General features: G+C 50.0%; 1 protein-coding gene across 2 annotated transcripts; it reads right to left on the minus strand.

Annotated features, from left to right (window-relative positions):
- On the minus strand, nt 5168-26772 carry PIGR (polymeric immunoglobulin receptor). Of its 2 annotated transcripts, XM_021102216.1 has the most exons (11): nt 26615-26772; nt 17061-17155; nt 15518-15862; nt 13954-14595; nt 11889-12221; nt 11022-11345; nt 9511-9691; nt 9022-9143; nt 8298-8429; nt 8102-8160; nt 5168-6762 (listed from the first exon to the last, which is right to left on the minus strand). In XM_021102216.1, exons 2-11 carry the CDS (start codon nt 17101-17103, stop codon nt 6667-6669), a joined length of 2277 nt encoding a protein of 758 aa, XP_020957875.1. In that variant the 5' UTR covers nt 17104-17155; nt 26615-26772; the 3' UTR covers nt 5168-6666.

Genomic DNA, 26826 nt, shown 5'->3' on the forward strand with positions numbered 1-26826 from the left:
GTGTCACATGTGACAGTGTAAGGAGTGGTGTGGAGATGTGTTATGTGTGATGGTGTGTGATGCGTGGATTCCTGGTTGTGTATATGCTGTTAGTGAGTGTGTAGTCGTACGTGTGTGTGTGCGTTGTGTGGCTGTGAATGTGGGGTTGAACATGTGTTGTGTGTGGCTGTGAGTGTGTGGTTGTGTGTGGTGTGTAGTTGAGTGTGTGGTATGTGGCGTGTGGACGTGAGTGTATAATTGTGTGGTGTGTCGTTGAGTGTGTTGGGTGTGGTTGTGAGTGTGTGGTGTGTGAGTGTGCACTGCCGTGCATGTGAACGTGGCGATGAAGATGCGTGTCACCTGCGCTGTGGCTGGGTCTGCAGGCAGTGCAGGGGTGTGTGAGATGAGAGTGTGTAGGAGAGATTTTCGCATCATGTGTGGCCCAAAGAAACCTGTAGCAACGTCACACTGGGTTGTTAAGAGCAAGAAACAGGGACTTGAGGACGGTCAGGTGGGTGAATGTCTGGCGCCCGAGGGATCAAAGCCTGCAGATCTGGGCCTGTCCCGTCTGTACCTCCAGGTGTCACCCTTGGGGCTTGAGAGTTGGGCCCCAAGGGAAGACTGACCCCCCGGTCAAATCGCTTGGTGGGAAAAGTGTGCAGTCCTCCCTCTCCTCTCTCCGTCCTTGCCCATCCACGTTGTATTTCTCCTTTCTGACCGACGGGGCCCCTGGCGACCCTGGCGCTCCCACTCTGGGGGAGACCCCCCCGAGGAGCTGCAGTGCACTAACAGGCAGGAACCCTCAGCCTCATGTCCTCTGGGGCCAAGGCTTGGCCAGAGGGAATGAACTCAATGGACAGAATTCAGAGCCCGATGACAGGAAGGTGGAGGGAATAACCAATGCCAGAGAGACTGGGAAGTGCGCTAAGTCCTTTAGGTCAATTCATTTATTCTCTGTAACAACTGAGGTCTCATTAGTCTCCCTCTGTTGCAATTGCAGTGAGAAATGCACTTCTCATGAGATTCTGTGCGGGCAGATGAGGCAGGCCTTACCAAGGGCTGGAATACAGTGGAAGCACCAAAGAGACTACCCTTGTCATCAAGGTGGAGCTTGTCCTCATGGGCTCTCTTTGGTTCTTGCATCACCCTGCTTTGACCTTCCCTGTGGCCAGCTTCCAAAGGGCCATCTCCTGGCCTTTCCAGATGGAGGGCCAAGACCCTCAGGTGGCTTTGGCCATGACCCAACATTGTTCCCCAGGGACAGACTTTGAGAGGCCCCTGCCTGCCGGACTCACTAGGGAGCCCGCCAGGTAGAGGCACCTGGCTCAGCATCCTGCAGTTCCCTCTTTCTGAGAACTTGGACCACAGGCTTGCCTGCCTCCGAGGGCATTGCCCTGCAGAAATGGGGCTTTGGGAAGGTTAATTTTTACAGTTAATAGACACATGACTTTCTGTTGCAAGAAATGGTATCGTTTTGGTAAAGTTTCTTTCCTAAATATGGCCATGTTCCTGTCGGCATTCTAAGGTCAGAACTCATGTCTGAGGGCATTTTGGATGACTTTTAATGTGATTTTTCTTCAAACACCTGGATTTTAGATTATCCACCACCACACACTTTTTTGGGGGAAGGGGGCACACCTGCAGCATGAAGTTCTAGGGCCAGGATCAAACCTGTACCACAGCAGCGACCTGAGCCACAGCTGAGACCCAGACCACAGTAGCGACAATGTCAGATCCTTAATCTGCTGACTCACTGGGGAACTCCTCACCTCCATGCATTTAAACAAAGACCCTTGGTTCTAGTGAGAGTGGATGGACCATTTCTTTATCAGGCTTAGGCAAGGTTTACAAGTTTCTAGAACTCCTTGAGTTTTATAGCTGGATTGTCTTCCTTTCCTTCCTGCTTCAGCTCCTTGGTCAGCTAGGGACTTTGCTCCCAGTCTGACGTCTCCCTTGATGTGCTTCTGTCTGCTTAGATATGTAGCGTTTCTGAGATGATCTCTTATTATTTCTATTGAAAGGCTCCACAGTAGAGCTGGTTATTTCAGAGAAGCTTGGGAGCAGGGGCATCCTACCTGTTTCTCTGTCTTGGGGACCAGCCTCACAGATCACAGTCAGGGTCCTCTGCTGTCTGCTGTTCTTATGAGAGATACTCTATTCTGGGTCTTGGGAAAGTCTTGGATAAATTATATACATATTTAATATTGTATCTATATCTCTAACTATGTATCTTTACAAACCAAAAGCAATTGCTACAAGCAGATTCTCAACCACTATTTTTTTTTTTTTTTTCTTTTTTTGCCCTTATCCACAGCATATGGAAGTTCCTGGGCCAAGGGTCAAATCTGAGTGGCCGCTGTGACCTACACCACAGCTGCAGCAACACCAGATCCTTAACCCACTGCACCAGGCTGGAGAGTGAACTCATGCTTCGGCAGCGACCCGAGACACTGCAGAGACAATGCTGGATTCTTGACCCATGGGAACTCCACTATTGGGTTTTATTAACGCATAATCATCATGGCATAATGGGTTTTTAAAAAGAAAAAAAAAGCAAGATACTTCAAGAATTTGCAGAAGATTTTCTTGTCATCAGAAAGTAGGAATTCCCGTTGTGGTACAGTGGAAATGAATCTAACTAGGAACCATGAGGTTGTGAGTTCGATCCCTGGCCTTGCTCAGTGGGTTAAGGATCCAGTGTTGCTGTGAGCTGTGGTGTAAGTTGCGAACTTGGCTTGGATCCTGAGTTGCTGTGGCTGTGGTTGTGGCCGTCGCCGGAAGGTGTAGATCTGATTAGACCCTTAACCTGAGAACCTCCATATGCCGTGGGCAAGGTCCTAAAAAGCAAAAACAAACAAACAAACAAACTATTTAGTTCTCAGATCACTGTTATTTGGTTTATCATCCTCAACCCCATGGTTGATTATTACTCTCCTGTACTGGGCTGAATGGTGTCCCTCCAAAACTCATGTCCACCTGGAACCTTAGAATATGACCTTGTTTAAAAACAGAAACTTGCAATTCTCTGGTGGCTCAGCCAGTTAAGGATTCGGCATTGTCACTGTTGTGGCTCATGTTACTGCTATGGGGCGGGTTTGATCCCAGGCCCAGGAAATTCTTCATGCCATGGACACTGCTAAAAAATAAATATTAATTAAATAAAAATAAAATGAATCAGAAACAGGAACTTTGAAGATAAGATTTGTGAAGATGAGGTCACACTGGATTAGAGTGGGCCTTCAATCCAGTGACTGGGGGCCTTAGAAGAAGGTCATGCGAAGACCCAGGGAGACCCACCAGGAGATCCCTGTGTGATGATGGAGGCCAAGGTTGGAGGGATGCAGCCATAAGCTAAGGAAGGCCAAGCATTGCTGGCAACATCCTGGAAGCCAGGAAGGAGGGACATGAACAGATGTCTCCAGAAGGAACTGACCCTGCTGACACCTTGACTTCAGACTTATAGCCTCCTGTACGGTGAAAAAAAAAAATACAGTCATTTAAAGCCACCTGGTTCATGGTTAGGGTGGCCCTAGGAAATTAATATACGCCCATAAACTGGTGACTTTCTAACTTCTTCAATATTCCATTTAGGCTCTAGACCAGCTTCCTTCCTCATAGAAGCATTTCTCTGTCCAACATACTGCATGAGGAGTAGGTGGATTTGGGGCAGGATATATTATTAAAGTTGCTGTTACCTATTGACAACGTCAGTTAAGAATAACATAGGATTGAAACCTTAGGGACTTTTCTTGGTCTTTGAGTCTAGGAACTGGGATAGGCTGCCTGAGCTCAGGGTTGGCTTGTAGGTTATCACATTAACACAGAAGATGTATCTTTTTTTTTTTTTTTTCTTTTTAGGGCCACACCTGCAGTATATGGAAGTTCCCAGGCTACGGGTCAAATTGGAGCTGCAGCTGCCGGCCTACACCACAGCCACAGCAACACAGGATCCAAGCCACATCTGCAACCTACACCACAGCTGGCAGCAATGCCAAATCCTTAACCCACTGAGCAAGGCCAGGGATAGAACCCCATATCCTCACGGACACTATGTTGGGTTCTCGACCACAATGGAACTCTGTATCTTAATTTTTCTGCCGCAGCCATGACTCTTTGGTGGGTCCGAGAGCCACTTCTGGGGGTAAAACAGTGATAAGCTCTGACCTACTTTGTAGTTTTGGTTTTCCTGAATGATTTATTATCAGACTTGGGAAGCACATAGCATGGAAAGCATTATGTTCAAAACCTGGGTAGAAGCAAAATTCTGCCCCATATCAGGTGGGATATGAGGCTGGGGAGAACTCTCTCTTAGAGAGAAATCTGTACACACAGATAAGGAGGAGGAAGACTCTGGGGTGGCATGGGGGCTTATAAGGTTTAGCACCAGAACCTAGAAATGGCCTTGGTAGACAAGAGGGTCCTTCATCTAATCACTGTCTCCCAAGAGACTTTGGGTTAACTCTTTTGAAACCAAAGTTATCATCTAGGAGTTCCCGTCATGGCGCAGCGGAAATGAATCTGACTAGGATCCAAGAGGTTGCCGGTTCAATCCCTGGCCTTGCTTGGTGGGTTGAGGATCCGGCATTGCCATGAGCTATGGTGTAGGTAGCAGACACAGCTTGGATCTGGCATCGCTGTGGCTGTGGCTGTGGCCAGCAGCTGTAGCTCTGATTAGACCCCTAGCCTGGGAACCTCCCTATGCCATGCGTACAGCCCTAAAAAAAAGAGACCGAAAAAAAAAATTAAAAAAGTCATTGTCTAACTAGCCTCTAGTTGGTAGTCCTATAGCGGGAGTTTATTCATTTGGTTACTTGAATTCTGATTAACAGCTTTTTGGTCTTCAAGGATACCCCAGGAAGGCATGCCATTCAAGGCCAAGTATTCCATGGATGCTGTACTAAGGTTTTTTTTTATGTCTACAAGGAGCTTATGCCTGCTTTCAGTTTATTCCATCAGAAATAATCTTAATTATATTTTCTAAGACAGAGCTTTGGGGTCTTGGCCATTGGGGTAGACCCCAAATTATTCCTTTAGTGAAGATAATCTTGGTTCCCATTGCGGGCAGTCTCAGCCCATAACTGCAGGTGGGGGAAACTGGTGCAGACACATGTTTTGGGGTGCCTGAATGTACTCTGAAAGGGTCGTCTGGGAAATAGATGGTCCAGGGAAACAAATGCACTCGGGTCCTTCTTGATGGCAATCACGGTCTTTAATGATTAATTAATTCACATTTTTGATTTGTCAGCAAGTGCTAGCTCATAGGTGCTAGTGGAAGTGCAGAGCTTAGAGGGAAAAAGACCCTAAACCTTAGCTCTTGGGACATCAGCCCCTCCCTGGCACCGTCAAACCTCTTCCCTCCCCCACGTCTACCCAGAACTCTTCAAATACAGGCGTTGTGAGTGTTTGGACATTCCTTTATCCTCTTAGGTCTCTGAGAGTGACTGAAAGGGAAAGAGCTGTCTTCCCCGGGGGTGGGGGGCATGCGTGCGAAAGACTCGTGTCTATTTTTCTCTTCCTCTTCCTCCTTGGGTACAAGTCCATCTCTATCAGGAAAGCAGGGGGTGTTGTATAGAGACAAGAGATGCCAAATCTCGCTTGGACGCTGGACGATCTCCCTCGCTACCCTTGAGAAAAACCTCTTGCCTCTCAGGACCTCAGTTTTCTCAAGTTGAAGAGTAAGAATGTGTGTTAGGGATTCCTTGTACCTATGCCCAACGTTTCATAATCCTAAGGCCTTAGGACTCCAGACCTTTTATAATTTCTCCCAAAGCAGGCAGAGGTGAGTATCCCTGACAAGGATGTCAGTGAGGATAAACACACAGAGATGCTGTGGTTTCCCAGGATGTGGTGATGTTTACAGAAAGCCTGCTGGCTAAGTTTGCAGCCTGTCTGTCCCGGGGTCCAGCAGAGGGCTTGGGTTCTAGTGAGTATCCACACACAGGTTTTTTTTGGTTTTTTGTTTTTTTCCTTTTCTTTTTATGGCCACACCTGCGGCCCTTGGAGGTTCCCAGGCTAGGGGTCCAATCGGAGCTACAACTGCTGGCCTACACCACGGCCACAGCAATGCAGGGTCCAAGCCACATCTGCAACCCATACCACAACTCACGGCAACGCCAGATCCTTTACCCACTGATCGAGGCCGGGGATTGAACCTGCAACCTCAGGGTTCCTAGTCAGAGTCATTTCCACTGTGCCATGATGGGAACTCCACACACACACAGGTGTTTCAGAGGGAAAGAAGAAGAGAAGATGCAAGCGAGGGGAGATGGAGAGATGCAGGGATGGAGTGGAAGAGAGAATCCCACTGACATCTCCAAATAAGGGTGCAGAGAAGCCCAGAATGGCCTTCCTTTCTGAAATCGTCTCCCCATCCACCCTGGTCCCCTTTTTTTCTTTCTTCTGAGACGCCTCGCTAGGATCTTAATCTCCTTCCACACCTTCGTTCTCTCGTTAGAAATAAGCCGCATGTGGAAATTCCTCATGTCACCTCAGCCCCAACAGGAACAAGTAAGCCGGCTTGGATGCCACCGAGAAGGGACCGACACACCCTCTGAGGACAGGTAGCAAAAGCCTAGGTGGGGTGTGTGCGTGCAGGCAGGGGAGCCCCCGGAGCTGAGGGCCCTGAGGATCAACGTGATTCTGAAGGTGATTGCCACATGCTCAGGGACGGGGCAGCCAGCGCTCTGTCTAGGCTTCTCTGGGGCCATTCTGGGTAGCGGCGATAATGCTGTTGGCCTGGAGCAGGAAGGTGGTGAAGGCCTTGTCGGCTTCCTCCTTGGATGACTAGGGGGCAACAGGAGAGGTGTCAGTGTTTGGGGCTCGGGCTCAGGGTGTAGGGGCTGGAGTGTGGGGTGGGGGCTGCACCAAGCCTCCTAAATTCATCATCTCAGCCTACGAACCCAAGCCTGTGTGGACCCCCTCACTGAGAGGGACGGACTGTGAGAAATGGAAAGTTGCAGCTTCTAAAAATATCTCCCCCGTCTCACTACCGCCTTCCAACACATGGAGTGAACCACCTCTGTGGCCCCGGGGCCTGTCCCCGGAAGCCCTGCCCACAGTCACGGCCAAGGTGCCCTGGGCTGACATGAGGCACAGAGGCTTACATTTTCCTTCCTCTAGTAGCTCAGAGACACAATGCAAGGCTGGCAGGGGAAAGCTGTCCCCGGGACTGACCCGTCCCCTAATTGTTCCAAATGCTGGGGTCTCTGCTGCCTCCAGGGCGGGTAGACATGATAATGAGCATTAGTGCCTTGACATCAGGGAAGCAGAAGGAGAGGGTAACATATCACCCAAAGGCAGGCGTTGCCTCTGGTAGGAGCTCACGTAATGTGACACTGCCAGGTGGGGGCGGAAGGGACCTCCAGGAGCTGGCATTGCCCCCCACGAGCAAATGTCTTCCAGGCCCACCAGGGGAGAATCTGGTCCCTGCAAACCATCGAGCAAGGGTGGTGACCTGAGTCTGTGGGTCCTGCGGTGGCAGGGAAGAGCCCCCACCCAGTCCCCGGTGTTTGCTGTTTGACTTGCCTACCCTGCAGCTGAATCTTTAATGCATTTGCCTTTCTTCCCCCGCCCCCCCCCCCGCCCTCCCCTACCACCCCTGTCTCCCTCTCTCCTGCCTGTTTATTTATAACCTAGAAACGCAGTTCACCCCCTGCCCCAGCCTATGATACACAGCACCACAACAAAAAAGATCATGCCTCGCCCTAAATAGTCCTCCTGAAAACTTTTTTTTTTCTTTTTTAGGGCCACATCTGCAGTATATGGAAAATCCTCGGCCAGGGGTCAACTGAACTGCAGCTGCCGGCCTACACCACAGCCACAGCAACGCCAGCTCCAAGCTGCATCTGCAACCTGTACTGCAGCTCATGGCCATGGGCAACACCAGATCCTTAACCCACCGAGTGAGGCTAGGGATTGAACCCGCATCCTCAAGGACACTCTTGGGTTCTTAACTCACTGAGCCACGACGGCAACTCCCCTGCTGAAAACTTTTTACACACTCTTCCCTGCTCTGGCACCAGCCTCCACTCTGAGACTGGTTTTCTGATGTCTAACTGCAGGCTCTCATGCTGCGATTCCTCATCATCCATGTAAGGCATCCTTCTCCCTCTCACACTCTTACCCTTTTCGCCCTCTTGGGTTCTTTGTCCTCCATGGTATTCTCGGTAGTGGTGGTGAACCCTGTATGAGAGCAGAGGGGGTGGATCAGCCTTCTTTGGCCTCCTATTCCCCCCCACACCACCCCCTGCACCTGGATGCAGAGTCTGGGCTAACTCTTGCCGCCCGGGGATGGGCATTCCCTCAAGAAAGGTACATACTATCTTTCCCTCCAAGAGATGTCTCCTGGGTGTCTAGAGTGGCTCCCGCGTTGTCATGAGCTCCAAAATCCCGGGAGTTCTCAAAGTCCGACATGCTGATGTCTGTCCTGTAGCTTCTGATTGAAATCCGGTCTGGCCGGGAGAAAGAGGAGATGATGTGACACTAGGGAGGGGCTGCCCATCCCTGCGGGGGAGCCCCACAGGAGAGCCCCCGGGGCAGGGTCCCTGCTGCTCGCCTCTGAGACCACCCAAGGCGGAATGAAACAGCTGAGTCTCCCCATCAGGCCCCTTTCATCACGGACAATCTAGATTCCACAATCCCTGACCTTTGTCACGCTGCGACCTGTCAATGCGCAGAATCTTGTTTTGTCCCCACATCAGCCCTTGGATTTGGTTATTATTATCCCTGTCTAGAGGTATGAAACGAGGACAGCCGGAGTCACACAGCTGAGTGGTTCTCACACCAGGGGTCCCAGCACCCCTTTTTCCTGGCAGCCCTGCCTTTGAACTTAGACCCTGAATAATTGATGGGCTTCCGGCATTTGGACAGCATGTAATGTACATTTGAGGCACATGGGGTTTATGGTTCCCCATCTCGCTTTCCCGGACCCTTCCTTTGAGCCTATAAAAGAGAAAGGACTGTGCCAGTTCCCCTAAGGGCCCCTGAGCCAGGACCGGAGACTCAGGGGTGGAGGAGGGGGTCAGGGAGCTCCCAGGGACTCACCGACATTCTTCCTGTGCCGGGCTCTGAGCACCCCAATGGTCACAGCCCCCACAAGCATCACCAGCGCCAGGGGCACCAGGGTGGAGACGACCGCTTTGGAGCCCCCGCCTTGGCCCACAGAGCTGGAGGAGGGATGAAGTTAGTCAGTCACTGCCAGAGAAACCAGGGGTCCCAGGAGGGGTTGGCAGGTTGGCTTCCTCCTGGGTGAATCCACTCCCCCTCCTCCTGCTACAGCCCTGAGTTCCATTCTTCTAAGAAGCCCTCCCAGACTTGAGAAAGGCAAGGACTGGGCTTTCTCTGCATCCCAGGGGGAAATTGATCTGAATGGTAAACACCACCCTGGGCAGTGGAGAAGGGCAGAGAGCCCCAGCCGGGGCAGTGAGCACAGCCCACTGTCCAGAGGTGGACAGGCTCACCTTGGACCTGGTGGCCCAGTCTCAGGTCCTTGGCTTTTGGACTGTTCTCCAGGCAGGGAGCCCCAAATCTCACCTGCCAGGGGCTGCAGGTACTCCACTCCCACTAGCTGGGCCTTCACCATCCTTCACTGCTCTGTCCTCTGCAATGAGGCTGGGATCCAGGAGGACCTCGTTCTCAGTCTCCCTGGCCCTTGGCTCTATTGCGTCTTCAGCAGGAGCAGGAGCAGCATTTGCTAGACGGGCATCTCCCGACCCTGGAGAGAGCAGAGGGGGCTGGATTATGGTTCCTTCTCTATATTTTTTGTCCCTGAGGTTGTGCCAGAGATGTGGGACTTCCTTAGGAATCCCAGGGTCAGGGTGAGATCTCAAGGCTGTTAGGATAGGGTCTCTGAGGACACTAGAAAGAGAGGAGTTCTTCTCTAGTTTGTCACAGATGGTCTCTGTCCCATTCATACCGAATTCACTTCTTTCTACAAGGATCCGTGTCATAGATCCAGCTCTGCAAGAAGGCGGACCCATCATTTGGAGACAGGGAGCTTTTTCATAACTTTGAAGCCCTGCCCAAGGCCTCCTGGCTGCAGGGCTAGGCGCCACAGTGCTGCCCCCTGGTGGTAGCTTGGCAATGGGCTATGTCAGTGAGCCCGACCAGCTGGATGCTGACATAAGCGAAACTTCTAGAGGGACTAAAGATACCCTCATCAGGGATAGAACATGGTATGTGATATTTTAAAAAGTGGCTTAAATGCAAACAATATAAGAGGTTGCCCTACTTTTCTTTATCTGGGCTTATACATGAAAACCATTTGGCCCTGTTTTGAGCAGACTTTGGTAGAATATGATACATATGATAGTGACATGGACATTTCTCAATATAGGAGAAGGTCTCTACATTAAAAAAGGGTTTCAAAATGGCCTGAAGGGGCAACTATGGGGCTTGTCCCGAAACTGAGGTTAAATGACAAATCTACTATTTTTTTTTTTTTTAATTAGTTCGTGTGTTTGTTTAGGATACTCTTTTTTGGGCTGTGCCTGTGGCATGCGGAAGTTCTGAGGCCAGAGATCTATTCCTTGCTGACTTCTTTTTTTTTTTTTTTTTTTTGCCTTTTCTAGGGCCGCTCCCGTGGCATACAGAGGTTCCCAGGCTAGGGGTTTAATCGGAGCTACAGCTGCCAGCCTACACCACAGCCACAGCAATGCAGGATGCAAGCCGCGTCTTGCGGCCTACATCATAGCTCACGGCAACGCTGAATCCTTAACCCACTGAGCAAGGCTAGGGATCAAACCCGCAACCCCATGATTCCTAGTCGGATTTGTTAATCACGGAGCCACGACGGGAACTCCAATTCCTTGCTGACTTCCGTGTCTATGTCTCCCACAGCAGTGACATGGCAGTGACTATTCCAGATCCTTGGCTGTGAAGCCACCAAACTCCTGGGATGTCCTTTTGGTGGCTAAAGGAGACTGGCTGGGATCCAAATCTCCCCCCTAAGCCCACCTTTTATAGCCAAACCTAGGGGCCACTCAGATGGAGATGCTCTTTCTCTGGGGTCTCGGGGGACGTGGGCCAGGCCCTGGGAGACTCACCCTTTGCCTTCTGTTCCACTGCCACGTAGACAGCCCCAGTCTCTCCATAGTGGAGTCCGTCCTTCACCCCGCACCAGTACCAGCCTTCATCCTCCTTTCTGACAGGGTTCAGGTTCAGGGAGATGATCTGGCTCTTCTTGTCACAGTTCACAAAGGCCTGGCTCTGGCCTTCGTCCTGGCTGGGCAGGGCCCTGCAGCCGGTGTTGCTCCACTTACACCAGTACTTCTGGTAGGAGTAGAATTTGCATGGGAAGTGGCAGGAGAGCTTGAGGGTCTCTCCCACCCAAGCGGTGACATTCTCGGGTAGCTTGAGGTTCGGTTCTCCTGGAGCAGAGAGGGAGGGGGAAATAGGGCAGAGATGTCAGCAGACACTGCAGGGAAAGGATTGGGATGGGGGTCTGTGTCCACAGCCTGAATTCTCTTTGGACAGTGTGGTAAATAAATACACCACCCTGAACACATAGGTACCGTCTTTATGTGCCTATGGAATGAATTGCTGCCAACAACTGTGAGTCAGTCCTGTCTATCACAGACCATAGACCTTGCCAATGACTTCAGTTTGCTTTCCTGGCTGGCATCTCCTCTCCTTGACTCAATGCAACGAGCCGCACACTGCTCCAGCGGATGCCACATAGACCAAAACTGATGCTCTTGCCAACAGCAAGTGCTACGTGTGGGGCATGCGCAGAGAAGGGCACTTGTTACAGGTGTGACCAGGTGGGCTCTCGGTGGAGGCCCATCCCAGCAGCATGGAGGTGGGGTAGGTGGGAGGAAGAGTGGTTGAGCTGGGGGTGGGGGTGATGCTGCTGCTGACTGGAGGTGTCCTAGGGGCTGATGCCCTCCCTCGTGTCCCAGTTCAGCTCTTACCTTCAACAATCTTGAGCTCTACGGTGGACCTCCAGCGAGAGTCCTCGTTGGTCAAACACCAGTAGAAGCCGGCGTCCCGGTTGGTGAGCTGGTTGAGTATGACCGTGAAGGTGCCATTGCCTGGCTCCTCGTACAGCGCGAGCCGGCCCTCGTATTGCTCGTTCACTAGCCCGCTGCTTTCCACCAGCTGCGGGCAGCGGCCGTTTTCATTCTCTTCCCAGCGACACCAGTACTTCAGGCTGTTTGTTTCCTTCGGGTTGTAGGGGCAGGTCACGGCCACGGAGCCTCCCACCACACCTCTCACCACGGAGGATCTTGGGGGAATCATAGTATCTAGAAGCACAGACAGGGATGGGATGGACGAATGCAGCGTGGGCTGGCAGGCTTTTCCCCCTGGGCTCAGCTGGGGGCAGGGGGAGTGGGGTTTAGACCCGTCACCCCACCCTCCTCAGAAAACAAAAAGGACTTTCCAGGTGTCCCAGAGACCAGAGTCAGAGCCATTCATGCAGACAGCAGGGACCTTCCCCACTGGTCTGGCCACCTGGTTCCCTTTCCCACCTAGTTCTGAGCAGAGAATGTGAGGCATTTAAAGAGAGACTATCCGCCTTTCTCCTCAGGCTTCTTACAAAATCTCCCCCTAGGGAAGTTTTTGTTGGTTTTATTAGATGGTTCCACAAAAATGATCTGATGGGTTTTTTTTCTCCATATTAAGAAAATATGTTTTAACATATTCACTATGTAGCAGAGATAATTTTAATTGTTGAGGACCCCAAGGCATCCAAGAGATGCAAAGCTATTCTCCAAGAAGTGAAAGCCGAGGTTCTGGAAGAACCCTGGGCCACAGTGGATGCTCAGGGAGGTGGTGAGGGGCTGAGCTGATGCAGAAATGATGTGAGGGAACGTCACAAAGGCAGTGACCATGAAATGCAAGGACTGGTTTGCAACTTCTCATGAGGGTCCCACTCTGCAGGGTATGCCAGGGTGAGAAGGAGCCGGGATGTATTTGTGCTGAATAACAAATAATCCTAAGAGAGGTTGGAGGGGGAAATTTAGAGGCTGGAGCCCTGGCTTCCAGGGAAAGCTTTGAGACCAATGTAAGGCAGTCTTTCTTCCATCTGAGTGTCAAGGATGAGGGGCCATCCTGCCTCTCAGGGAGAGCCACGATAAGTCCTCGCCGTGGCCCAATGAAACCCAGACAATCTACAGGTCTGGATTCGATCAAGAGCTTCACTTGCCTTATTCCTACTGGTCAGGTCAGCCATCAAAATCCTTTGAGAGGAGTTCCCGTCCTGGCACAGTGGTTAACGAATCCGACTGGGAACCATGAGGTTGCAGGTTCGATTCCTGCCCTTGCTCAGTGGGTTAACGATCCGGCGTTGCCGTGAGCTGTGGTGTAGGTTGCAGACGCGGCTCGGATCCTGCGTTGCTGTGGCTCTGGCGTAGGCCAGTGGCTACAACTCCGATTCAACCCCTAGCCTGGGAACCTCCATATGCCGCAGGAGCGGCCCAAGAAATAGCAACAACAACAACAACAGACAAAAGACAAAAGACAAAAGACAAAAAAAAAAAAAAAATCCTTTGAGAGGAGTTCCCGTCCTGGCACAGTGGTTAACGGATCTGATTGGGAACCATGAGGTTGCGGGTTCAATTCCTGCCCTTGCTCAGTGGGTTAATTATCCGGAGTTGCTGTGAGTTGTGGTGTGGGTTGCAGATGTGACTCGGATCCTGCGTTGCTGTGGCTCTGGCATAGGCCAGTGGCTACAGCTCTGATTGGACCCCTAGCCTGGGAACCTCCATATGCCGCAGGAGCGGCCCAAGAAAAGGCGAAAAGACCAAAAAAAAAAAAAGCCTTTGAGAACAGAGAAGAAGAGTTAGGAGATAGCAAAGGCAGAGGCTACATCTTATCACTCCCGCATAAAGCTGCTCACAGAGCATCCTACTCAGGGCTTGTCAGGGAGCAGATGTTGTCAACTAATTGATGGATGTTAAATAGCATCACAGGGAGTGAGTGAGGCGCTCACCTGCCAGATGGTCCACCTCTTCCCTCTCTTCCCTCTGGTCTCACCTTCATTGATGAAGAGCTGCCAAGCCTGGACCGGCCAGCCTTCCTTAGGCTCACCGTCAGGGTGGGCTCCGCACAGGTAGTGTCCTGCGTCCTCTTTCCGCAGCCCGGTGATGTGCACGCTGAAGTGGCTGTTTTCCTTGGGAGTGAGCAGGATCCTGCCCTCAAAGTCCTGAGCCTTCTTCCCCAGGGTGTTGATGACCACATTGCAGGTTTTCCCATTTTTTAGCTGGCACAGAAATTTGGCCACATTTGCCATCTCCTGGCCCAGGGCGCAGTCAAATGTCACCGAGCCCCTCAGGTCTCCATAAATCAGCTCAGGCTCGGGCTTCAGCACTTGGAGGTCAGCGCTGCTCTCTTCATCCCCAGCCTGGCAGATGTATATCCCAGCATCGCGGAGCTGGATTCGGTTGATGACAAAGCTGAATACTAATTGGTTGGTACCCTGAATACTGAGATGTGCTCTGTTGGTAAAGTTGTTGTTCAAATACCCATTGGAGTCGATGACCAGGACGCGGATCTGGCCCAGTTTCTTGTACACGGATTTCGGCTTCTGAGCATTCTCAGACTTGAAAGGGCAGTTGATGGTTACTGTGCTGCCCAGGTCTGCTGTGTAGACGTGGACATCACCTATCTGTCCAGGACCTGCAGGATGAGGGGCAGGGGACAAATTGTGATTTTACTTTCTTGCAACATAGGACTCCTCAACGTTCCCAATGAGGGGCTGGGTATGCCTGTCACCTGGTGTGCCCTCTTCCCCAGCGGGACACTGTCTGAATATGTCTTCCAAGGCCCAGCTTTACTGCTGCCTCCTCCACGAAGCCTTCTGGAGGCTTCCTCCTCTGTTCTCTCTTGATACTCACACCTGTGTCACTTATGACATTCAATCTTATGGTTTTGGGGCAAGAATTGATCATTTAATTTATGCTTAGAGTGTTGATGGGCCAATTGATCTCAGGTTAAAAAAATACATTTTAGCCAACTGTAGGAATGATTCCTAAAAATCTTTAAAAAATTACATCTTTTTTGTTTGTTTGTTTTGTTTTGGCTGCACCTACAACATATGGAAGTTCCAGGCCAGGGATGGAATCCGAGCCACAACTACAATCTACACCACGGCTATGGCAATGCCAAATCCTTAACCCACTGTGCCACAGTGGGAACTCCAAAAAAATACACTTTAAAAGAAGCCTCCTGGTGATCCGAGTTCTTGATCTGAAGGGATCCATTCAAGGATCCCCATGAATCTTGCCCTGCTTATGGACTTTTTGTCCCCTGAAACAAGCACAACGAGGGAAATTGCACTGATGCTCTTCTAAGCTAGAGTCTCAGTAAAACACTGAAGTGTTTCAGGCCTTGAAGACCTAGAAAGGTCTTCCCAAGTAGGTCCCATCTCTTGCTCCCCTGTTCTGTTATGCAAAGTCCTTCCCTGCAGGTGGACCCAAAAGCTTTCCTACCGATGCCAGGACATCCTTTCCTCAGGAAATCCTGCCCCATGCCTTCCTGTTGCACCTGAGGTGACTCCCTCTCACTTTTCCGTGGAAATTTAAGGAGCCAGGATGCTCACCTTGGCTGACCTCCAGGCTCACATCAAAAGACAGGCCTCGGCTGCTAATGCCCAGACCACACTTGTAGAGCCCAGAGTCACCGCGGGTCAGGTGGCCAATGTCCATCACGAAGGTGCCGTTCTCTGGGAAGTTGGTGAGGTTGGCTCTGCCCTTGTAGTCCTTGGAGATGTAGCCCTCCGAGGAGATGAGGGTTGTGCAGCGGCCCTTGGCTCCTATTCGGCACCAGTACTTCCGAGAATGCCGGTTGACGGAGGTGGCTGGGTAGTAGCATCTGATGGACACCGAGCTGCCTTCCACGCTGCTCACATCCTGGGGACCGAATATGGGACTCTTCATGGAGACCACTGTGGGGACAGAAACAGAGGCTTTCTGAGACTGTGGGAGGAGATGAAATTTTCCTCCTAACACATGTGCCTTCTCTGGATTAACTATCATGTACTACAGCTATACTTGCTAAATTGCACAATTATGAAACAGTTGTCATTATTATGATGATTTTCTGTGGCTGCACCTATAGCATATCAAGTTCCCAGGCTAGGGTTTGAATCAGAGCTGTCGCTAAGGCCGATGCCGCAGCCATGGCAACACCAGATCCAAGCTGCATCTGTGACCTACCCCGCAGCTTATGGCAATGCTGGTCTTAACCCACTGAGTGAGTTAAGGGACCAAACCCGCATCCTCAGTGAGACAATATCAAGTCCTTAACCCACTGAACGACAACGAGAACTCCCTAAACAATTATTAAATTCGAATTGTAATTCATCAATGATAACCATCTTAAGGACAACGGAGTGGCAAATGTATTTAATGATACCCCTTGTCTACATATATAAAAAAGCCATCCTTGGGAGTGCTACACTATTGCATTTTTTCCCTGTTAGTTCCTTATATTTCTAAAAATGCTTTATAGATTCTCTTTTTTCCAGATAAAATTTTCGAGAGCCACAAGGATAAGTCATTTCCCCCAAACTCCGAAACAACTCATAGTGATGCTTCATTCAAGGTCAAGGTCTTTTTTCTTTATTCCCAGTGGAGAACCTTCACCAGACCCCTCATTTTGAAATGAGGAAATGCCGGAGTTCCCGTCATGGCTCAGTGGTTATGACTGGGAACCATGGGGTTGCGGGTTCAATCCCTGGCCTTGCTCAGTGGGTGAAGGATCCAGCATTGCCATGAGCTATGGTGTAGGTCACAGACGCTGCTTGGATCCTATGTTGCTGTGGCTCTGGTGTAGACCGGCAGCTACAGCTCCGATTTGACCCCTAGCCTGGGAACCTCCATATGCCGAGGGAGCGGCCCTAGAAAAGGCAAAAAGACAAAAAAAAAAAAAAAAAAAAAAAAGAAATAATGAGGGAATTCCATCTCTGTTCCTGGTTCCCAGGGCTCGATCACCCATCCATTTTCAGATGTGGCTTCTCTGTGTGGCTGCTCCTCGAAGGAGTGCAAGCTTTGTGAGGGAGATTCTTGGGGATGGACCTGATTTCAGGGTCTCCAGGGAACCGGGTCCTAGATGTGGGTTGGGCTGGGACCTGGTGGACGTACCTGGGAAGATAGCCAGCAGGCAGGCGTAGAAGAAGCGTGTCATGGCTTGTGGCTCCTCAAGGCTGTGCCGCCCAGACCACCTTCTTGCGTGGTTGCTGAAAGACAATAGCACGAGGTGATGAAATGCCTTGTCTTCCAAGACTGATTGACCTTGGAGGTCCTGTTTGATTTTGTATCACCAGTAACGGAATTCATGGCTCCACCTTTCCCATTACAGTTCAAAGTCCCATCATCCCACAATGCTTTCTGTTCCTTAATCATTGTAAGTAGATTTTTATCTTTGCAACTAAGAGGCAAGTTCCTTTGAGAAAGGCACAGGTGTCATTTCCTCGGTACCCCTGACCGGAAGGCACAATCCTGGGCAGGATCCATAAGATCAGGAATAACTTGCTGGATAATTGGTGACTACCAAGAAGTGGCCCGATTCTTTGTTTCAGCAGCCCTCCCTACATCCCTGGGAGGTGGAGGGGGTTGGTGTATTGTATGGCGCATCACATGTATAAATTGAGATGCATAGAGGGGGGCTAGTGCAGATTAAAATCGTAAATGTAACCACAAAGGTCATAGCCACTTTCCACTGTTCTTGTACCATGTTCCAGGCACTGTTAAATTACGGTATTTGTATTGTTTCATTTAAACTTGATACCACCTCTAGGAGGTGGGTATTCTTCAAAAAAAATTTTTTTTTTATTGAGGAGGGAGCTGGATATTCTTTTTAAACCTATGGTTACCAAAAGGGACAGGTGGGGATGGAGAGGGACTGGGGGTTTGGGACTGGCATATGCACACCGAAGTATATGGAATGATTAGCCAATGAGGACCTGCTCTATAGCACAGAGACCTCTACCCAATATTCTGTGATGATCTCTGTGGGAAGAGAATCTGAAAGGAATGGATGTGTGTACATGTATAACTGAATCACTTTGCTGTACAGCAGAAATGATCACAACTTTGTAAATCAACTACACGTCAAGGAAACTTAAAAGAAGAAAAAATTTCAATTGAGGAGGTGGGTATTCTTTTTTAATTTTAAAGTGTATTATTTGTTTTTTTGTTTTATTTAGTTCTTGTGACGAGGTTTTTTTTAAATTGAAGTATAGTTGGTTTATAGTATTGTGCTAACTTCAGCTGCACAGCAAAGTGATTCAGTTATACACATATATACATATATATGTATATATACATTCTTTTTATTCTATTTATTTTATTTTTTTGTCTTTTGTTTTTTTAGGGCCTCACTACGGCATATGGAGGTTCCCAGGCTAGGGGTTCAATCGGAGCTGTGGCTGCCAGCCTACACCACAGCCACAGCCACATGGGATCCGAGCTGCGTCTATGACCTCACCACAGCTCACGGCAACACCGGATCCTTAACCCACTGAGCGAAGCCAGGGATCAAACCCATGTCCTCATGAATACTAGTTGGGTTTGTTAACCATTGAGCCACGACGGGAACTCCTATGTATACATTCTTTTTAAAATATGCTTTCCCCTTCTGTCTTATCACAGGACACTGTGTATAGTTCTCTGTGCTATATAGTAGAACCTTGTTTTTTTATCCCTTCTGTGTATAATAGTTTACTTCTTCTAAACCAGCTTCCCACTCCATTCTTCCCCAGCCCTCTTCCCCTTGGCAACCACAGTCTGTTCCCGGAGGTGGGTATTCTTATCCACATTTTATATAAGAGGAAATGAAAGCTTACAGGTTATGTGCTTTCCTCAAGATTACACAGAGATAAGGTGTGGGGATAGCTGGGGTGGGGGGGTGAAAGAGGTGGGCAAGACCTGAATCCAGCTTTGTCTGACACCAGTGTCCAAGCTCTGAGCCTCTCTCACTGCACCGTATTGCACCTCAAATATAGTGGGGTGCTCATCCCTCATGCTGTTTCCTGTTATTTCAAGGGCCCCCTTCCCTTGTCAAATCATTGTCACTTAACACTATTTCCCTGGAGCTTTATAGCTTCCCTTTACATAAGACAGAACAGGTATAATTACAATCATTTCCAGGATAAGAAAATCAAGATCTTGAGATACTGAGTGATGCGCCCATCATTTCCCAGAGACTCAGTTATGACGTCAAGTTTAAAATTGTAGGTATTACAGCCTCTGTTATTCTGCCAGGTGAGGTCGGGCAGAGGAAGATGGAGAATCCAAAGGAAAGCCACTAAGACGGGGGCAGCGTTCCTGGACCTTGTCACATCTGTGGACATAGCCCAGGGCTGGTGGTGGCGGGGGTGGCGGGGGGGGGGGGGGGTTGGGGGGCGGGTGTCGAAGGCCCAGGGCTCAGCCTGACCACAGCAGTTCTCAGGACCCAGGCTGCAGGTGAGAGGAGGAGAGAGGAGGAAAGATGAGACTCCTCCTTCCCACGGACTTTGACAGGCTTCCAGCTTCAGAATGGACTTGACAATGAAAGTGTGAAAGGAGAAAACTGTTCACAAGCGCCCGGCAGGAATGAGCATCCATAAAGATAAAGACGCTCTAGGCAGCAGGGAGCTTGGGGAACCCTCTCCCCAGCTCCCCTCACTGCCTTGGCTGCGCTCCTGCTCCCAGAGACGCCCTTCAATGGCTTGAGCCAAAGGCAACAGAACTGTTTATCTTGGTTATTTCTTTTCCGGGGGTGGGGGGGGATTTCCCAGCAAAGAACATTTTTATTTCCTTGTATAGATAAAGGTATTTTGTTTCTTCAGTTCTTTGGAAGAGTAACGGAGTGGGTTAGGGAGGTGGGGACAGATATGGGTGTTGGGTGGCAGCTTGAGGCGCTCTTGATTCTGGTTAATTGCCCTGGACTTTTCATACCCGGCCAATGATTAACCTCTGGAGCCAGGCCTTAGCCAAATGCCATTGTCAGCTCCAGCCCAGATGGTCTCAGGGGATGCTGGGTGGAGGACCACCTGAGTGGGCACTGCAGGTGGCCATGGGTGTGACCTCAAGGTGGGACCAGGGGTCTGGGAGGTGGGAAGTCTCTCTTCTTAGGACACTTGGGATGGGCTCACTGCACAGTCCCAGGGTCCCTACCACCTGCCATGTGCGCTACCTCGGGTGCGGTTCAGGTGGGAGGACCCAGTGCCACGTGCTTCGAGAAGCCCAAACCAAGAGCGGCTCTGTGGTCCTGGTCCCTGTTCTCACCCGAGACCAGCAAGCTCCCTAATACTTCTGGGAGACTGCAGTGGGACCTACCCCAGGCTGAGCTAGGGGCTGCAGCCCCTCCTCTGGATTGGTAAAAGCCATTTGTCCCTGGTTACAGAGTCAGATGCCAGATTCTCCAAAATGGGGGTCCTGACCTCCGGCCCAGGCTCTTCTCATTTGTGACATGCTTGGATAGCTGTGAGGGCCCACCTCGAGGGAGGACACACATGCGTACCCACTACCCTTTGTTGAGCCTCACAGTAGGGGTGAGAGTGGCGGGCCTGCGCAGCTAGAAGTGCAAATCTGGCAGAAGCTGACGACGGAGGCAAGGAAGTGCATAGTCCAGTCCGGGGGAGATGATGGGCAGGCGATGGTATTCACACTCTCAGGGGCAGGAAATCTGCTCAAAGTTGAACTTGAGGAGTTCCCATCGTGGCTCAGCAGTTAACAAACCTGACTAGCATCCATGAGGACACGGGTTCAATCCCTGGCCTCGTTCAGTGGGTTACGGATCTGGCGTTGCCGTGAGCTGTGGTGTAGGTCGCAGACTCAGCATGGATCCCGCGTTGCATGGCTATGGCATAGGCCAATGCAGCTACAGCTCCAATTGGACCCCTAGCCTGGGAACCTCCATATACTGAGGGTGCGGCCCTAAAAAGACAAAAAGACAAAAAAAAAAAAAAAAAAAAAGGCTAAACTTGAAGCCCAATGTCTCTGCTTGCAGCTGAAAGGACCCTGGGCTTTGAGAATCGTTAGAACTGCCTTCTTCTCCAAACCAGACTTTTTCCCAAACCTGAGAGAGTCAGGTCTCAGGGAGGCCCCAGTTTTATGGTGGCTGAAGCTGAATTGCAAGGAATTGCTTAAGGAAAGAGGGAGGGAAAAGCATGTTATGGGTACCTATTATGTACCAGAGGCTTTGCTAGCTTCCTTTCTTATACGACTTCATCCATCATCACAGCAACCCAAAGACAATCTCTTCCAGCAATCTCTTCATGTTGCAGATGGGAAATCTAACGGCTAGAGCTATTCTCGGCCCCAAGACTCACGGAAGTGTGGGATCAGATTGCTACCTGATAATCACTTCTTGGATGCACAGAGAGGCCTGTTCTTTCAGGATATACGGAGGTTAGTATATCACACATGAGGCACATTTTGTGGCCCTTGAAATAGGAGTTGTGCTTTCACTAGTGGGGCTGGGATACTCTAGATCTTTCTCGTTTTACCGAGTTACTGCCCCTGATGTATTCATAACGCAGGTCTACACAATTGTGGACTGGGGCAGGGTGTAGCCTGTGCTGAAGAATAGAGTCTATCTCTTTATGAAATTAATCTAGCTAGCGCCCCTTCAGTTAGAGTGACTGATCTTCAGCTCTCGTGGTTTGGAATCACACCTTTGTCCATCTAATAGGGTTTCTCCTTTTTTGGAGGGAGTGGGATCTCCTGGACCAGGTGCTGGCTTGGCTGCTGGGGAGCACGTGGCCCCAGCAACTCTGGGCTCTTCACCTGTTTGGTACACAGCAGAGGGTCAGTTGGGGCCCTCACTGTCCCCAGGGCTTTAGAGGAGAAAGAGAGCAGGAATACGGAGAATTGAAGTCAAGCAGGCAGTTTTCTGACCACTTCTGGTGAATGTGAACTTGAGGGAGCAGGAAGCGTGGGGCTCAGAGGATTGGGGAGAGTGTGGCCTGGCTGGGGATGGAGTTTTCCTTGGCCTGGACTGAACAGCCAAGAGAGGCACTGCCGGGGTCCATGTGGGATTATCATTCTCATCTCCCATGGGTGTAGGGGCCAAGCACAAACCTGGAAGCCATAGCATCACCAGGGGAGGGAGAGAAATCTGTGTTGTTTGGAGGGGGCTTTGACTTGTAATGATAGGTGGGAGCTTAGGAGAGGTTATGTAGCATAGTTAAGCCCTGGAGTGTGGGAGTGTCTTTAGAGGTAATGTAGGAAAAAAGGAATTGGAGCTGCAGAGAGCAAGGAGATGGAGAGAGAGCAGTCATGGGGTCCAAAGAATGTATGAGCTAGAAAGATCCAAGACTTTCTGGTCTCATCCCTGTCAAAATTATGGATGCAAGACTTCAGCAGAAATTAAGCATTGGGAATACATGTTCCATAAAGCTTGGGAAATAAGCTTCATGGATTTTCTTTTCTTTTCTTTCTTCTTTTTTTGTCTTTTTTTAAGTCCACACTTGCAGTATATGGAAGTTCCCAGGCTAGGGGTCATATTGGAGCTGCAGCAGCCTGCCTACACCACAGCCACAGCAACTTGGGATCCGAGCCGCAGTTGCAACCTACATCACAGATCATGGCAATGCCAGATCCTTAACCCACTAAGCGGGGCCAGGGATCGAACTACATCCTCATGGACACTAGTCGAGTTTGTTACCACTGAGCCACAATGGGAATTTCTCCCCGCCCTTTTTTTTTTTAGCTTTGTGGACTTTCAGATGGCCTTTCTTTTTTTTTTTTTTTTTTTTTTTTTTTTTTTTTTTTTTTTTTTTTTTTTTTTTTTCTTTCTTTCTTTCTTTCTTTTTTTTTTTTTTTTTTTTTTTTTTTTTTTTTTTTTTTTTTGCTGTACTTGAGGCATATGGAGGCACCCCAGCCAGGCATTGAACCTGGGTCACGGTAGTGACCACTTCGGATCCTTAACCCACTGAGCCACTAGGGAACTCCTTAGACGGCCTTTCAACAAAGACAAGAGTCCCTGTTATTGACTCCATGCCATTCTACCTTGCTATGCAGGTGTTTATCTCATCCACTCTACCAGACGGCAAGCCCCTGGAAGCCAAGGCCAATGGAGATCCATCTCTCCATCTCCAGAGAGTGTGCTTGGCAAGGACCAGCTGCTCAGCAAAGACTGATGGGATTGGAAATGGTTACGTCCTCATTCCCTCCCTAAGAAGGGCAAAGACGGGGCAGATTTCTTTCACTTTGCCCAATGCCTTCTTGGTTACAGGTACTCAAGGGACAGTAGTGTGAAGAGGAGCCTGGAGGATGGGAGGGAACCCAGAGTCACAAGCTGTTAGAAGAGCTCTACCACTTGGGAAAAATATGGTAACTCAACTCTCCCATCTGTAAAATGGGCATCATGGTCCCTGACTCTTCTAGATTGAAGGGCTACTGTTGAGTAGGGGACTATGGGGGGGGGATAATAGGATCATGCATATGGAAGCACTTTGGATAGGACAAAGGGCACTTCCACTGTAAGACCTTACAATTACACTTAAGCACAGGAAGGTGGGGATCTGTGCACTTGACTTTCACGGTTGCCATGTACTTGGAGAGTAGCACAGAGCCCGGACTCCTCAGCTTGGCCATCGGCTGTCTCGCTTGGAGGCTGCATGATTTGGGGCAGGCTGTTTAACCTTGCTGAGCCCCAACCCCTCATCTGTAAACCAGAGATTATTGTACCTAATAGAGTGAGCTGCCCTAAGGATTAAATGAAATCATATATCAAGCCCTCAGTTGGGTGTTGGGCTTTAAAAACTGTTAGTTCCTTGCCCATATCCTCTCTAAAGTCAACACGGTCTTCTCTTTTTCCTGTCTTAGAATGAGAGAAGAATGGACGTCTGTTTGCTCAGCATCCTTTGAAGATGGGGGTGGGGTGAGTTGCTCAGATTGGGCCAACATGGCATGAAAGAGGACACATGCACCATGGACTAGGTTAGAAGCAAGGGATCATCATTATAACTAGAGCCTGCTGAGTCATTTTCAAGTGCTTTCCATGTGTTAATCCTCACAGCCACCCTAGGAGGTAGAATAAAACGGGCAAACCCATTTCACAGATGAGACAGTTATGACCCAGAGAAGGAAGACATTTGCTCAAAGTTACACAGCTGGGATGGGATTCAAATTCAGGTACTCTGGCTCAGGAGGCCAAGCTCTTAGTTACTATGCTGGACTGCAAAGTGTCTTAAAGTGGAGAGGAAGCAGCCAGGAGGGGAGGGAGCAGGAAATATTTTTCTTTTCTTTTTTCTTTCTTTCTTTTTTTTGTCTTTTTGTTGTTGTTGTTGTTGTTTTGTCTTTTCTCCATTTTTTGGGCCGCTCCCGTGGCATATGGAAGTTCCCAGGCTAGGGGTCAAACTGGAGCTGTAGCCACTGGCCTACGCCAGAGCCACAGCAACGCGGGATCCAAGCCGCGTCTGCAACCCACACCACAGCTCACAGCAACACCAGATCCTTAACCCATTGAGCAAGGCCAGGGATAGAAACCGCAACCTCATGGTTCTCAGTCGGATTCGCTAACCACAGAGCCACAACAGGAACTCCTTTTTTTTTGGTCTTTTTAGGGCCACACCCACAGCATATGGAAGTTCCCAGGCTAGGGGTCGAGTCGGAGCTGCAGGTGCAGGCCTGCGCCATAGCCACAGCAACGCCGGATCCGAGCCACCTCTTCGAGCTATGTTACAGCTTGTGGCAACGATGGATCCTTAACCCAATGAGGCCAGAAATCGACCCCACATCCTTTTGGATACCAGTTGAGTTCTTAACCCACTGAGCCAGAATGGGAACTCCAGGAAATACATTCTTAGAGAAGTTAATCCAGTTCTCTCTTCTCTGCTTTTCACAGGAAAAATAGTTCCTGTGAAGAGACTCTGCTTGTACCCAGAAGTTGGTGCCAACAGAGAAGTTTCTTCCTGACAAATAATAATGGCTTCTATTTATTTAGCACTTATCCTGTGTTCGTCACGTCACCTTTGATTCCTGTAATCAGACGTATGGCCTCCAAAGCTTCTTTCTACTGCATCACTGTGCACACTGTCCATGCCAGGGACTTTGGGATTCTGGCCCCAGCCCACCCAGAGAGGGGCTGAGACATAGATGAAATTGGAGGATACTCTCTGCTGAGCACATGCATGAATAATGCTACTTTTAAAAAAGTTGGGTATTTTGTTTATTTAGGTGATATCAAAATATCCCCATGACCATATCAAGATGGTTGTACCAAAATGCCATCACTTGTACTTCCTGCGTGACCTTATGCCGCTCACATTAACTCACAGAGTCTTCATTTCTCCAGCTGTAAAATGGGATTTTGATACCTCCTCTGCCTACCTCCCAGGTTTGTTTCAGGTGGGAAGGAGACGAAGTTGTGAATGCCCAGGTTCAGTGGGTTTACTATCTGGAAGCTGCTGCTATCACACTGTTTGTAAAATAAAGCCACAGAGTCTAGAGGTGCAGGCAATGAGCGTACAGCTAGTTGCTCTCCTGGATCCTGCTTTGATGCTCTTTCGTTCTCTTGTCTACATCACCACATCCAGGGTCAGGGAGAAGGATGGATGGAAGAGTTTCAGAGCTGGCTGTGGGCAGACAAGAGAGCCACCTTCTAACCATAACCCACGATCTGGCACATCTTCTCTCCAGATGTTCGGGGACCAGCAATTCCCCTAGTGGAAGGGGAGAGTGATGACTGAGGCTGTGGTGCCAAACAGTGCCAGCAGCTGAGGTGGCTCCGGGGTAGGTGCACAAAGGGAAGTGGGGTGGGGAGGATGGCGCTTGCATGGCAGCGGCGCTATTGTGGGAGGCTGGCCTGGGGGGATGCAATTGGCTTGCGCCAGGGAGAGCCTACATCTGAGGCCTCCTGGCTGCAGAGCCAGGAGGAGCATCAGGACCAGGGATGCTGCCTGTGCCTGGAGGGAGCTCTGCCAGCCTTTCTCATTTTCCCAGGAAGGACCTCATTTTTCCCACCTTAATAGGAGCAGGATAATACAGTGGCAGACATCATGCCCAGGTGTGGTGGGAATCTGCAGGAGCAAAGCTGGAAAGGTTGAAACTGGAAAGGCTCTCAGAGCTTCTTCAAAGCCCAGACAAAGGGGCTGCATGTGCTTTTATCAGCAAGCTGGAGGTGGAAAGCTTCAAGGACTAGATGGGTACCTGCCTTGCACCATGTACCTGGGTAAGTGCATACGCATTACCTTTCCGGGATCTGTTGGGGGCTCCCTAAGTCCTGAACTGAACTGAAAAATACCAAACCACTGTTATTTCACCCCAGAGGTTTCGAAGCAACCTCACACATATTTTCTCATTTGAATCTCATGTCAACCCTAAGAGATAAGCATTATTTGTGTTCCCATTTTACACATTGGGAAACTGAGGCTCAGAGCACGATTAGGTGACTTGCCTAAGGTCCCAGTTAAACTGTGGAGGAGTCGGTAGGGAATTCCGAGACCACGCTTAGAGCCGAATGACGCAGACTGACCCGCTGACCCCCAGACATTTCTGCTTCCCATCTGCTGAGCTCTCCCCCACCTCCGTTCAGCCTTACTCATCCCTCTGGGATGTGCACCTCGACTCCACATCCTCGGGCACGGAGGCGGCGGCCGCGTCCTCCTCACCCCACTCTCTGTAGACCAGGAGTCACTGCCTGAGTCACCATCCCGGGTCCTTCTCAGAAGGCATCCTTTCGGGGATCCCAGAGCAGCCACACTTACTTTTAGCTACTTCCTTCTATTCCGTCGACTCGGTTTCGGGGCACAGCCTGTTGACCAGTCGGCAACCCCTGCCTTTCTAGAAGCCTCGGGCAGGACACTGGATGCTGCTGCCAAAACCGAAACTGTGCTGTGCTTGACCCACACCTGGGCTCTTAAAGGGACACTCTCCCGGGGCATGGCGGCTGGCCAGTGGCACGTGACTCCCACAGATC

Source organism: Sus scrofa, chromosome 9, assembly GCF_000003025.6.
Source record: "Sus scrofa isolate TJ Tabasco breed Duroc chromosome 9, Sscrofa11.1, whole genome shotgun sequence".
Lineage (NCBI taxonomy): Eukaryota > Metazoa > Chordata > Mammalia > Artiodactyla > Suidae > Sus > Sus scrofa.

Bases quoted from the DNA above. Each gene is read 5' to 3' on its own strand.
- PIGR (XM_021102216.1), bottom strand. From the start codon at position 17,103: ATGACACGCTTCTTCTACGCCTGCCTGCTGGCTATCTTCCCAG. The intron at 14,596-15,517 runs GTGAGCATCCTG...CTCATCCTGCAG, and splicing joins GAGCCTGGAGGTCAGCCAAG to GTCCTGGACAGATAGGTGAT. The intron at 11,346-11,888 runs GTAAGAGCTGAA...TCTCTGCTCCAG, and splicing joins AGAGCTCAAGATTGTTGAAG to GAGAACCGAACCTCAAGCTA.